At 40.2% G+C, this 13,373-nt stretch overlaps 1 protein-coding gene across 2 annotated transcripts in view; it reads right to left on the reverse strand.

Moving 5' to 3' along the window:
* The window catches only part of npepps (aminopeptidase puromycin sensitive), a 190,131-nt gene that overhangs the window by 53,021 nt on the left and 123,737 nt on the right, over positions 1 to 13,373 (reverse strand). For both annotated transcript variants that reach the window (XR_010957995.1, XM_067968761.1), the window contains exons 11-14: positions 11,514 to 11,618; positions 8,247 to 8,307; positions 7,099 to 7,208; positions 6,100 to 6,163 (exon numbers count right to left, since the gene is read on the reverse strand). Coding sequence is in view for 1 of the 2 variants with exons in the window: in XM_067968761.1 (XP_067824862.1) it covers positions 6,100 to 6,163; positions 7,099 to 7,208; positions 8,247 to 8,307; positions 11,514 to 11,618 (340 nt within the window). In the remaining variant the exon portion in view is untranslated. The remainder of the gene's footprint in view (positions 1 to 6,099; positions 6,164 to 7,098; positions 7,209 to 8,246; positions 8,308 to 11,513; positions 11,619 to 13,373) is intronic.

Raw genomic sequence — 13,373 nt, forward strand, 5'->3', positions numbered from 1 at the left:
TAAGTTGTCCCACATAAACAAAGTATTCATTTGGTCCATTTGAATTGGAACATTAGTTTATTTTTTTTGAAAAAGACACTGTCACTTCAGGAGTCTTACTCAATGAATATCTATCGTTAGGTCCCAAATTAAGATTTCCTAATTCCTCCTCCAAATCTATGACTCCCATGCTAAAGAGATCAAGGGATATGGGGGAAAAAGGGAAAAAGCGGGAACAGGGTACTGAGTTAGACAATCAGCCATGATCATTTTGAATGGCGGAGCAGGCCCGAAGGGCTGAATGGCCTACTCTTGCTCCTATTTTCTATGATTCTATATTTCTATGATTCTATATTAACCTCCAAACCAAGAGAGGAGGTAACGACCTGTTCCCAGGTTGTGTCAATGCCACTGTACAGGTTTGCAATAGTGTTTTTTCAGCTGATATTTTATTGGCACAAGGAAATTAAAGACCCGAGAGAAAAATGTTTTTTTGAACTTTCGTGGTTTCACAGACAATAACGATCACTTAGAACATTTATATGCTAGGAAGTGGCTGATACATTAACCAATACAGATAAGAAGAATATCCTTTACATATTAGAAATCTGAACTAAAACAGAAAAGTACTGGAAATATACTGCAGGTTGTTCATCTGAAACAAAAAGATAGGTTCATGTTTTGGGTGGAATCAGTTCTAATAAAGAGATCCTATCTGAAACGTTAACCTGTTTTTCACTCTCAGATGCTGACTGACCTGCTGCGGATTTCCAGCATTTTCCGACAAATCAGCTAACTTCTGAAGGACAGGAGAAGAGCTGAAGGGGGCGGGGGGACTGCTTTAAAAACTTTGATTCAATCTGCAACAATACTTACTGAGGGGGACTTCTAACTACAATTGAAGACTGATTCATAAAGCAAAATCCTCTCAATTATTCAAGTCAGGTTATATTTTACATGTAACTTATGATTTTGAATTAAGAATTAAAATTGTATATTTAAAAATAGCCTTTCATGGGATTCTCAACATTGGGGTGCTCAATCACAATAGTACGGTGAGAATTCAACCCTATAAACCCTTTAGAGCTCTTGTTCTCTGCCGAATGTTTGGGAGGTATTTAGCCGTACAGATCAGGCATGTCCTCGATCAGTCCCTAGTCTGTGTTGGATGCTGCCAATATCATAATTCTGTGCTCCTGGTTCAAAAATGATTGACAGAGTGTCAGTAAGCAAGTCACCTGCTTAACCTCTCAGTCAGGGGGCGAAGTTAAAAACCGGAGTTAATAAAAAATTATTCTTCTCCGTATTTGTCTGAGTGAAAATTAAACAATGTCAGTCATGTATTGCAAGATGGTTTAGCACAGATTAACTTAACATTTAAGGAAAAAATTTCAAAAGGTCACTGATTGCCAAAATTCAACGCACATCTCTTTGTATCAGAAATCAGTTAACAGCCAAAATAACTCACCTACATGGGTGAAACTTGGTGAAATGTTTATTTTCTAACACTCATCAATTTAAAAAGAGAAACCCCTACAGATAAGAACGATACGTAATAACTAGTTACTCACATCCATTTTACCCCCTCCCAATTTTCTCCCTTTCTCCTGGAGACTGAATCATGTTGCAAGATAATTCCATTGGTGTTGGTTGCCCTCTGGTACCTCATCCAAATGGTGGCTCCATTCACTATCTGCACGTCTAGATAGTGATAACCAGCAGACTATTTGACTACAGGAGGCATCAAAGCAAAGCCTAATTCTGTGCTCATCCACACTTTACACTGGGCAGTGATCATAAATTGAAATGTTAGTTAGTTTTTCCCTCCCATACCCAAAGGCGCTGAGACCTATTGTAGCATCCCTACCAGTGCTTCAGCAGAGATCATCTAACTCAGCACAGACCAAAAATGGGGCACGGTTGACTGCACCATCCTCCAATGCCTCCGTTGTCTAGCTGAGTGGCAGTGCCCTCGCCTGGTTCCACTCTTACCTATCCAGTCATAGCCAGAGAAACTCCTGCAATGGCTTCTCTTCCCGCTCTCCCCCGGCCACTGTTACCTTGAGTCCCCAAAGGATCTATCCTTTCCCCTCCTATTTTTCATTTAAATGCTGCCCCTCAGCGACATCATCCGAAGACACGGCATCAGGTTCCAGTATGCTGACGACACCAAGTTCTACCTCTACACTCTCTCTCTCGACCCCTCCACCACCTCTGCATTATCAGACTGCTTGTCCGACATCCAGCCCCGGATGAGCTGAAATTTCCTCCAATTAAACAAAGGGAAGACCGAAGCTACTGTCTTCGACCCCTGCCACAAACTCTGTTCCCTCGCCACCAATTCCATCCCCCTTGCTGGCCACTGTCTGAGGCTGAACCAGACTGCTCACAACCTCGGCGACCTGTCTGACTCTGAGCTGAGCTTTCAATCCCATATTCTCTAAGACCACCTACTTCCACCTCCGCAATATTGCCCGTCTCCACCCAAGCGTCAGCACATTTGATGCTGAAACCCTCATCCATGCTTTTGTTACCTCGAGACTCAACTATTTCAACACTCTCCTGGCCAACCTCCCATCTTCCACCCTCCATAAACTTAAGCTCATCCAAAACTCTGCTGCCCATATCCAAACTCGCACCAAGTCCCATTCACCAATCACCCGTGCTCGCTGAACTATATTGGCTCCCGGTCCACCAATGCCTCAATTTTAAAATTCTCATCCTTGTGTTCCAATCCTTCCATGGCCTCACCCCTCCCTATCACTGTAACCTCCTCCAGCCGAACAACCCTGCAAGAACTCTGCGATCCTCCAACTCTGGCCTCTTGTGCATCCCCTACTTCCTTTACCCCACCACTGGAAGCCGTGCCTGCAGCCACCTAGGCCCTAAACTCTGGAATTCCTTCCCCAAACCTCTCCATCTCTCTCATCTAAAGACACTCCTTAAAACCTACCTCTGCCCAAGCTTTTGGTCACCTGTCCTAATGTCTCGTTCTTTGGCTCAGTTTCAATTATTGTCTGATTACCTTCTGTGATTTGCCTTGGGATGTTTTACAATATAAAGGCAAGTTGTTATTATTGTTCCTGGTCTGTATGATTCAGTATTACACCGTTGGGTGCTTTTACCACATTGAGGGACCCTCAATACCTTTTTTCTCTGCAGGTTGATGTGACAAACTCAAGGGTGCATCTGGGTTAAGATCATAGTCATCTCTTTCTGTAATAGGAATTTGTAGCTTGACAATATTGTAACAATCTTTCAGGTTGTCTGCTGTATCTGGTTTCTGGGAAGGCTGGATGTGTTTTGTGTGTAAGGGGGAAGGTGTAGAATACAAAGTGGCTTGCTGCTCCCAAAAGGAAAAATTTTGTCCCTGTTTGTCGACTGCCTGTAGGCAGCCCTCATATCAAGAAGAAACAGTTTGACTGTTTGAGGAAAAGCATGTGTCATTTAGGACTGAGCTAATTGCACCGCCTAACAAAGGATTAGCACTTGCTAAGTCCCAAGTGGTAGAAATAGTTACGATAGTGGTTAAGGTTCTGAACTAGCAACCCGGAAATCATGAGTATAAAACCCACCATGGCAAGTTGTGAAACTGAATTCACTAGAAAAAAACCCCACAAAATCTACTGAATTGTCATAAAAGCCCAACTGGTTCATTAATGTCCTTCAGGGATGGGAACCTGCCACCCCCACCAAGGGTCTGGCCTAAATGTATCTCCAGTGCAACAATATGTGATCAACTTTTAATATCCACTGAAGTGGTCCAGCAAACCAGTTGTACAAACATCACGAAGTTTAAAATGGCAACTCACCACCATCTTCTCAGGGCAATTAGGGATGGGCGATGCACCTGACCAGCATCGCCTACATCCAGAGAACAAATCAATAAATAATATTTACAATTACTGCATCATAGAGCTATATGAGCAAAATTTTTGCAGTTTTCCTTATTCCTGAAGGTAATGATTCTGAGACCCACTCTATCTAGCGCACTTTGAAATCTATTTGATTGTGAAGATACCTTTTTATCTTGTATTGGTTTGACAGCGAAAGGGAAGAGGGGCTTATAAGCTAACTGGACGGCCCATGTTCTTAAATCTCTTTCTCGCCATATCACTGTATGCACTCACCAGGACGCCTTTCTCACATATAAGCTTTTCTTCACGGATGAGTGGACTAAGATTATAAGAATTACTGGAGCTTCAGGACTTTTGTTTTGCAACAGTTTTAAAGGACTGGTGAGAAATCAAGTATCCCACTGCCATTTTCAGCTTGAATCATTGGCCTGTTAGCATGTTATTTGCTGCAGGTTTCGGAGCGATCAGAAGTTTACTGTGGTTTCATTGAGTGAAGGTTAATTGCTCACCCTGTGGCCTGCTGTTCCAGATTACCTTTGTGTACTTCAGTTCAGTGGGAGTGAGGGGCTGGCCTCTGGAAGTGGACTTTTGTGTTGGCATCGAGAAACAGTATCTGGAATGACGCCCAAAATTGCAACAGGCTGTGGATCCTCTCTTTTGTGAAGCAAAGAGAGAGGCTGGTGCATTGAAGCCATTTAATGCAAACAAACTGCCTTGAACAATTGGTGTCAGTGGGCCTCAACTGGTCTGGTCAGACAATGTATTTTTTTCCTCCAATATTTACTGAAATGTAAGAAATATAATTTCTGTTTTAATAGTTAAGACTGATTAAAGTGGCCCCCCCAATGGTTTCCAAGGAGACAAATCTCACCAAAGGCAAAACTCAAATTCATGTAAAGTAAGTAAATACAAATGTTGATAAACTAAAGTACAAAATGAAGTGAAAGTGACAAATGTCACCCATGTAGGGCATTCACAGTTGTGTCCAATTCTGTCTTCACCCAACATCCACATGTGCACTTTCTGGCAAGGCCGCTGGATACTGATCATATGTGGAAACCCTATCCAATTTTTCACTTTATTCCAGTCCAGCTGTGGACAACTGTTATACACCAATTGCCAGCACAGCTGAGATAGCTAACTTAGCACAGACCAACTACATAATAGTTCTCTCATTCTCCCCCTATAATTGTTTTTCTGCTGTATTTTCTCCCTGTGGAGACTGCATCTTTTACTCACTTATTTAGACTTCTTGGGCCCCCCCTGGCTTCAGTTTCCTGCTGGAAGTTATGTGTAACACATCAGTGAGGACAGATACGCCTGGTGTAAAATCTACCTTCAGTGACATCCACTTTTATACAAGGTTACTCATCTTCAAATGCATCAATTCTTAGCAAGAATTTTTTTTTGTTAGATGGATTCAATTTTCCTCTTAAAACATTTCACAAAATGGGATGTTCGTCTCCCATGACAAGAACAGTTTGGTTTCAAACCTCAGTTAGTACCTACACAGAGATAAACTTTAACTTTTATTTTTAGTCCAAGAATGCTATGCATTACATTAAGTCTTGAATTTTTGGTAAAAGTTTTGATAGTTAAAATTTAAGGAAAAAGTAGTCTGGATGGCACATTGACTCAGAACGTTGCTCTTTCACCTTTGGGTTTCATGTTGGGATTTGATACAAAACTAACCAGAATTCAGTACGAAATGGCACCAAACTGAAAACCTAATTTCAATATCACACGGATAGCTAGTGTATGAAATGCAAACTGACGCAAATGTAGTTAGTGATGCTAAATCAGCTGTTTTCAACTGGGAGTGAGAGACAGGCATTAAAGTCCTTGTTGGGGCAGGGTAGCAGGATTAAGGCTTTTGTTGCAGCGGGCGATTGGAAGTTGACCCTACATCTAATGCATACTATACCCATGTCGAGGCTTCTTGATGCTGGGGGTGAAGTGCAAAAATGTTTAGTTTCCCAAGCTCTAACGTCCCAAGGCCTTGAGCATGAAATTCCCCAAAAAGTTCCTTAGTTTTCAGGCAAAGTGTCAGTTTTAGAGACCTAAAAGGACTTCTGCATTTACAACTTTCTGATGACTACAGTACCATAATCAATATTCATTAGAAATCTACAGGCAGTATCTTTACAGAAGTTCTATGAAAAGAGAAAGGTTCCAATTCTGAAAGTTTAGAGAGGTTTTTCAGTATTTAAAGGGTTAAATTACAAAGACATGCAACAGTTTTAGTTATTTTATTTGCTCTTACCACTAAACGATCCACTGGCACAGAATTTCTTCTGGGAAATCTTCAATACTCGGCCTTCTCCTTGCTGAAAAATATATTATATGTTTAGATACCACAGTACTTGATGTCTAGTACATGAAGTGGATATACAAGCCTGAAGGTTTGGTGGACAAAAAGTTCCCATCTCTAAATGGTCACAACTTGCAGAAATACATTTAAGTGAAATTCAGAAACAGGGGAGCTACAAAATAGTTTGAACATGGCTGTTGTATAGTGTAGATTTTTCAAATGCCATAAAGAAAATTGGTACTTTGGAAATTTGGGGGTGGGAGGGGGGGAAAGGAGAGCAAGAAGCCTACAAAGTTAATATTTGAAAGGCTGTTTCCCCGTATAGAATTGTGTGGCAATATTGAATTAAAGTGAACATATCTTACCAGACCACAAAACCATATCTTGAGGGGGCTGCTTTAAAAAGAGATCAATCCCCATCAGTCGACAAACATTCTAACTGCATTGGACTGTCCAACTATATTTTGTGTTAAAACACCCTGCCTGATACTAATGGAAATCCTGCTTCACCAATATATTAGTCTGTTTGCCACTGAAGAATAGCTTCTCCATTACTTTTCCTTTTCCTAATTTTCTCACTGTGCATTCCTGGACTATGTGCAACAATGGGCTAATCAACCACAGGGACATCACAGTCAAGCAAAATCAGGTCTTCACCCAGCATCCACACACACATACTTCCAGCAGGGTTTATAGGAGTAAATGGGAGTAGGAACCCTGGCTCGTTTATCCCTCTCTAGCGGAGGTTCACTGAAGCCAACTCTAGCCTCCCACTCAAGAGAGGGGCTTACAACACAAAACATATTAAGCCATTGAAGGAACCCAAGTAATTAGACAGAGGCGTCTGCTTAAAGAAGAAATAGTGTGATAAATATTTCTGAATGAAGCCATTTCCACTCTGTCCTATGGATATGGACACGTTCACGGATTGTGACTGGGCTAGCAACGCACCTGTTTTTCTTCAACATTAATGAGAGGGAACCCCATCTGTTTTGTCCATGAGCTCATCACAGCATTGATAGGCTTTCCGCTAGCTTGTTCCAAACAGCTCCAGAGGTCCTCTGAGAACAAAGGTGAAAATTATTAGGCTAAAAAAGTATCAAATTCTAAGCTCAGAGTACCACCACTTCCAAGATTCAAAACCCAAATCTACAATCACATACAGCTAACTAAGAGGAATACTGGGGGGAGGCACAATGGTGAAGGAGAAGATTAGTTGCTCCTTTATTTCATGATCAACAAAAGACAACCTGTGGAAATTTTATATTGTAAACACAATGGGCAAGTAGCTTACTCAAGACTAGAAGATAAACTAGTCATCTCAACTACTCCCCTCTTGCGTATGAAATTTTTTGGTGATATTTGTGTTTGTCAAAATGATGGATATCAGGTTGAGGAATGGAGCACTTTTTATTGCGAGCACACAATGTTCAAGATCTCCCAGGTTTGGCATAGCAAGGCCAGTGAAGACTAAAGCTCGTTCTACTTTGTTGCAACCATGCCTTAATCAAACCTAATTGTAAACAATTTTACAACACCAAGTTATAGTCCAGCAATTTTATTTTAAATTCACAAGCTTTCGGAGGCTTCCGCCTTCCTCAGGTGAACGAAATGAAATCAAACCTCAAAGAGCACCCCTTAATGACCTGAGTGAGGTTAGAAAATTAGCTCCGAATCAGTAGTTTTACACTCTGGAAAAAGGAACTGGTCGAGACTCCCCAAACTCATTCATATCAACAAGAGGAGATTTTCATCCCATCAGTCCAGACCCAATCACAGAAGTGGAAGGACTATGTGCTAACTCACTGTTACACCTGTTCCCAACCTCCCACTATTCTGTATTTTGTTTGTTAAAATGTGAACAGAATAACCCTTTTCTTTTACTAAAAAAAGAACACAACAGATCCTGTAGTGTGATTCAAGGCAGTAATCTAATCTTGTGGTTCAGATGGCAATCAAAACCCCTCAATTAGATTACAGCCTTCAAATCACTCTTGGACATCTATAATTCTCTAACCATGTGAACATGCACACTAGAACAATTACTTTAGTTATTCCACAGAGTTCATCTATTGAGATTTAAGTTGAACTGAGCTTACCTGTTGCTGCATTTTTATTTTGAAATTTTGTCAAGTACCAGTTCATTCCTTTCCTGAAATCCTGCAAAGAAGAACATTTTAAAATAAAATTAGCAAATCAATCAAGGTAGCAGGTACAAGATGCATCCTAGCACAAACTAAAATTGAAATAAATAATTTAGTGATGCTTTAAATTACTCCTTTTTAAAATCAGTTTATTCTATCACAAATGGAACAGCCACAAAATATAAAACAATTAAGTTAATAGCCAAATTGCAGTCTTGCTTCCCTCTTCCATAAAACATTTCATTTCATTGCTAACAAAGACAATTAAAATAACTTGAGTCATACCTGTCACTTGCTGTATCCTATCAATTACTGTCTGTATATTCTCAGAATAAAATTACAGCATTGCACAAAATAAGTAGAGATCTACATACAAGATCTTACTGTTGAGGGAAATGTTATGAAATTTGACGGATTTTTTTTTTGACGGTGGAAGAGGAAAGAAAGTCTGGTCAGGACATCTACATTTTAACATCAGAACTGTGTCACGGCAAAATACTGTATCTGCATTCTTGTTTTAAAGGAATAATTCATGACATGGTTCCACACTGACCTTATCCTTCTTGATTTCTGAAGGGGTGTGGGGGAAGCCCACCCCCAAATTTCCAGAATCATCTTACTGTTTACAAGGCCGAGTGCTGAAACAAAATGCTTCTGCACTCAACCTCAGTGACCAGCTACGGCACTGCCCACTGTGCTTCGGTTAGCCTGGAAATATTGTTTGCAATTTTAGTGTACAAGCATTTGATGCATTCGTGACATTTCTCTTGTCTATTTTGAAGGAGATGTAAACCATCTTATTTTAAGTGGGTTAATTCCTCCATTAAAATAGCAGACAGAAAAGTGTCATGCAAACATGTTAAATGTTTGTACACTAATATCTCAGTCAGTAATTTCTAGGCTAATGGGAAAAACAAGGAGGCAAGGTAGAACCCAAATGTGTTTCAACACGCAGCCTGGTAAGATGCTATCCCAATTAGGAAGCTCACCATTTTATGGCAATAATATTTTTTAAATAGATAAAAATTAATATTTCTTTATGTGTGAAAGCTCTTAAATGTTATGGTTCAAAATGTTTTTCTTCAAAATTCTGCAAAAACAACAGCTAAGGAAAGTGGAAAGAATTGTAACTTGACCTTGAAGGGTTTATTTTTTTCCTCAGCCCTCTGCCATGACTTGCAGATAAACTCAGAGTTGTTATGAACTCCTGCACAAGGCCTGATGCAACTGGGCCCACCTACGTGAAGTAGGACATGAAGATCTTATTATGAAACTTTCAGGTTCAAGTAACTCATCATATAGCTTGATGCCCACATGCCTGCAAGTATGTAAACATGTGATAAAGGACAAAGGGGATGATCTGAGCTATTTCTTTATTACAATTTTGCAATGTAACAGTAGACTGCAGAGCAGTTTTTAAACCTTGCTATAAATCTAAGGAACTCTTGATATCAATATTAGTGATCCTGAAAATGTTTTTCTTGTGAACGTTCTAGAAATGCAGATGATAATCACAGGTATCATTTTCCTTCCTCCCACCCCCCAGGTACTATTCTCATCGTTCTTCATAATTTTACCCTTTACTTGTGGTGTTGTGTCCAAAGGAGGTCTGTGAATAAGCTTTTGACTTTAGTCCTGTAGCCATGGTTTGTGTAAAATCACAGCATCAGACAAGAGTCTGGCAATGAATGTAAAAATAACACTACTAGGATCTCCTTATTTTAATTTGTCAAACCTTTGTCCCACAAATCAGGTAGACAAGAAAGTTTAAAATTCCAGAGATCTGTTCAAGACAAACAGGAACATGGTGTAACAATACAAGCTGTTTTAAATACTACCCAATTGGTGGGGATAATAAATAACCTTCAAATTAATTGCAAATTATTTTAAAATAAATTTGCAATAATTCCATTACAATTATTAATCCTGCAGTTTGAGCATAATCATGCAATAACTGAACACACCAATGCTACTACTGCTGCTACTTAAAAAAAAGTGAATTTAAAATTTCACAGAAAAATAAACACAGTAGGTTATGTATTATATAGGGAGAGATTTCGAGGTTCTCATTTTATTGAGGCAGTCAGATGAATTGGAAACTGTTTCCACTTCCCTCATGATATTTGAGCCTTGATTAGTTAACAGCCTTGTGATCACCTCCTAGTATCCCTTATTCACATTTCCCCCCTCCCTCAAAAAAGACACACACATTTTTAAATTAGATTACAGAACCTGTTTGGATGTAGAGCAGCTTGATAGCTGGGTTTTCAGTTCTTACTGCAGGAATGAATTTAAACCTAAAATCAAATAATGAGAAAAAACACACACACACAGAAAATGTTAGAAATACACAGCAGGGTAGTCTGTAAAGAGAAAAGACAGGTTAATGTTTCAGGTATAAACCTATCATCAAAATTCAGTTCTGGTGAAGGACGTACACCCAAAACATTAACTTGTCTTTTCTCTTTACCATGACCGACTGCCCCACTAAGTCGTTCCAGAATTTTCTGCATTTGCAGTTTTTTTCATTTGTCCTCTTTATTTGTAAATGGAAAAAAGACTTGCGTTTATATAGCACCTTTCATGACCTCAGGATGTCCCAAAATGCCTCACAGCCATCGAATTACTTTTGAAGCGTAATCACTGTTGAAATGCGGGGAAACGCGGCAGTCAATTTGTGCACAGCAAGGTCCCACAAGCAGCAGTGAGATAAATGACCAGATCATCTGTTTTAGGTGCTGGTTGAGGGATAAATATTGGCCAGGATACCGGGAGAACTCTCCTGCTCTTCTTCGTATAGTGCAGTGGGTCCTTTTACATCCACCTGAGGGGTCAGACATTTAACATTTCGTCCGAAAGACAGCCCTTCCAAAGGTGCAGCACTCCCTCGGTACTGGCACTGAAGTGTCAGCCTAGATTATACGCTCAAGTCTCTGGAGTGGGGCTTAAACTCAACTCCTGCCTCAAAAGCAAGAGTGCCACCGATGAGCCAAAGGTGACACCTAAAATTAGGGGGTGGGGGGAGTTAATGATTGATATTTGCGCTTTAAAACCAATACAGAATTGCCAGCTTTCAAAGACAAACATCAAAACAAGTTGCGTTTTTGAACTTTTGAAACAATCCCAAGTTCTATACATCTCAAAACTGTCTAAACACTGGTGCTTATGAAATCACAGTCCCAGTAACACAAAGATGGCTAAGTTATGCTTTAAGAGCCTTACCTCATCCCCAATGTAATTGTGCAGCATTCGAATTACTGATGCTCCTTTGCTATAAGAAATGGCATCAAATATTTCATCCACTTCTGCTGGATGTCCTACCGTGACCTTTTAAAAAAAATACATTTAATTTTTCATTTTTTTTGCTTAAACTCTGAAGATTAACCATGGTAGGAGTAGTCTAGACGGTTTGTGCTCATACAAGTACACTTTCTATACATGCACATGTGCCTAAGAATACAGACTCCGAAGTACTCACCCCCAAGGGTTGGTCATATCAGAGTTAAATGTTTTTATTTGAGCCAATTTAAAGAATTCTAAATGCTATAGAGAACAGGTAATTACATTTGTTAGAGTTGAGTTTCTCAGATATTCCACATTTACTGTGTTTTATTCTCTAAAACTGCTGGTTAAAAACATCCAGAGAACTGACAATTTTTGTAGAAGTTGCCCTGCCATGACATGAATTTCCACTACAGTGGAAATACCACCTGGAGTACTGTGTACAGTTTTGGTCTCCTTACCTAAGGAAGGATGTACTTGCCTTAGAAGGGGTGCAACAAAGGTTCACTAGATTGATTCCTGGGATGAGAGGGTAGTCCTCTGAGGAGAGATTGAGTAGAATGGGTCTATGTTCTCTGGAGTTTAGAAGAATGAGAGGTGACCTAATTGAAACGTACAGAATTCTTAGAAGGCATCACAGGGTAGATGTTGAGAGGCTGTTTCCCCTGGCTGGAGAGCCTAGATCCAGGGGGCACAGCCTCAGGATAAAGGGTCCGGCCATTTAGGACAGAGATGAGGAAAAATTTCTTCACTCAGTGGGTTGTGAATCTTTGGAATTCTCTACCCCAGAGGGCTGTGGATGCTCAGTCGTTGAGTATATTCAAGACTGGTTATTTGGACTCTAAGGGAATCAAGGGATATGGGATAGGGTGGGAAAGTGGAGGAGTAGAAGATCAGCCATGATCTTATTGAATGGCGGAGCAGGCTCAACGGCTCCTGCTCCTATTTCTTACATTCTTATGTTCTTACATTCAGAGTCATGTGCTCACTGCAACGGCACTTTGCCGTGTCACATCATAGGAGGCCAAATAAAAACAAAGCTCAGGAGATGGGGTAGGGAAGGGCTACAAGACTGATCCAAAGTGTCAGAGGACTGAAATTATACTCTTCAATCTGAAAAGGAAGCATATGAGAGGGAACTGCATAGGAGGTATACAAGCTATTATGCAAAATAGAAAAGGGAAATTTGGAACACCATTTTAAATTAAAGCATGACAAAAACAAAGGAATAAGTATAAACTGGTAAAAGACACGTCCAGCACTAATGCACATAGAATGATACAGCACAGGAGGCCACTCGGCCCATTGTGTCTGCTCTTTGAAAGAGCTATCCAATTAATCCCACTCCTTTGCTCTTTCCCTGTAACCGCTGTAAATTTTTCCTCCTCAAGTATTTATCCAATTCCCCTTTGAAAGTTATTACTGACTTTGCTTACATCACCCTTTCAGGCAGCGCATTCCAGATCATTACAACTCGCTGCGTAAAATCTTTTTCCCTCATGTCGCCTCTGGTTCTTTTGCTAATTACCTTAAATCTGTGTTCTCCGGTTACCGACCCTTTTGCCACTGGAAACAGTTTTGCCTTATTTATTCTATCAAAACTGTTCGTGATTTTGAAGACCTCTATCAAATCTCCGCTTAACCTTCTCTGCTCTAAGAGCAACCGCAGATTTTCTAGTCTCTCCACACAGCAGAAGTCTTTCGTCCCTGGTACCATTCTAGTAAATCTCCTCTGCACCTTCTCTGAGGCCTTGACATCCTTCCTAAAGTGTGGTGCCCAGAATTGGACACAATGCTCCA

This window comes from Heptranchias perlo, chromosome 30, assembly GCF_035084215.1.
Source record: "Heptranchias perlo isolate sHepPer1 chromosome 30, sHepPer1.hap1, whole genome shotgun sequence".
In the NCBI taxonomy this organism is placed as follows: domain Eukaryota; kingdom Metazoa; phylum Chordata; class Chondrichthyes; order Hexanchiformes; family Hexanchidae; genus Heptranchias; species Heptranchias perlo.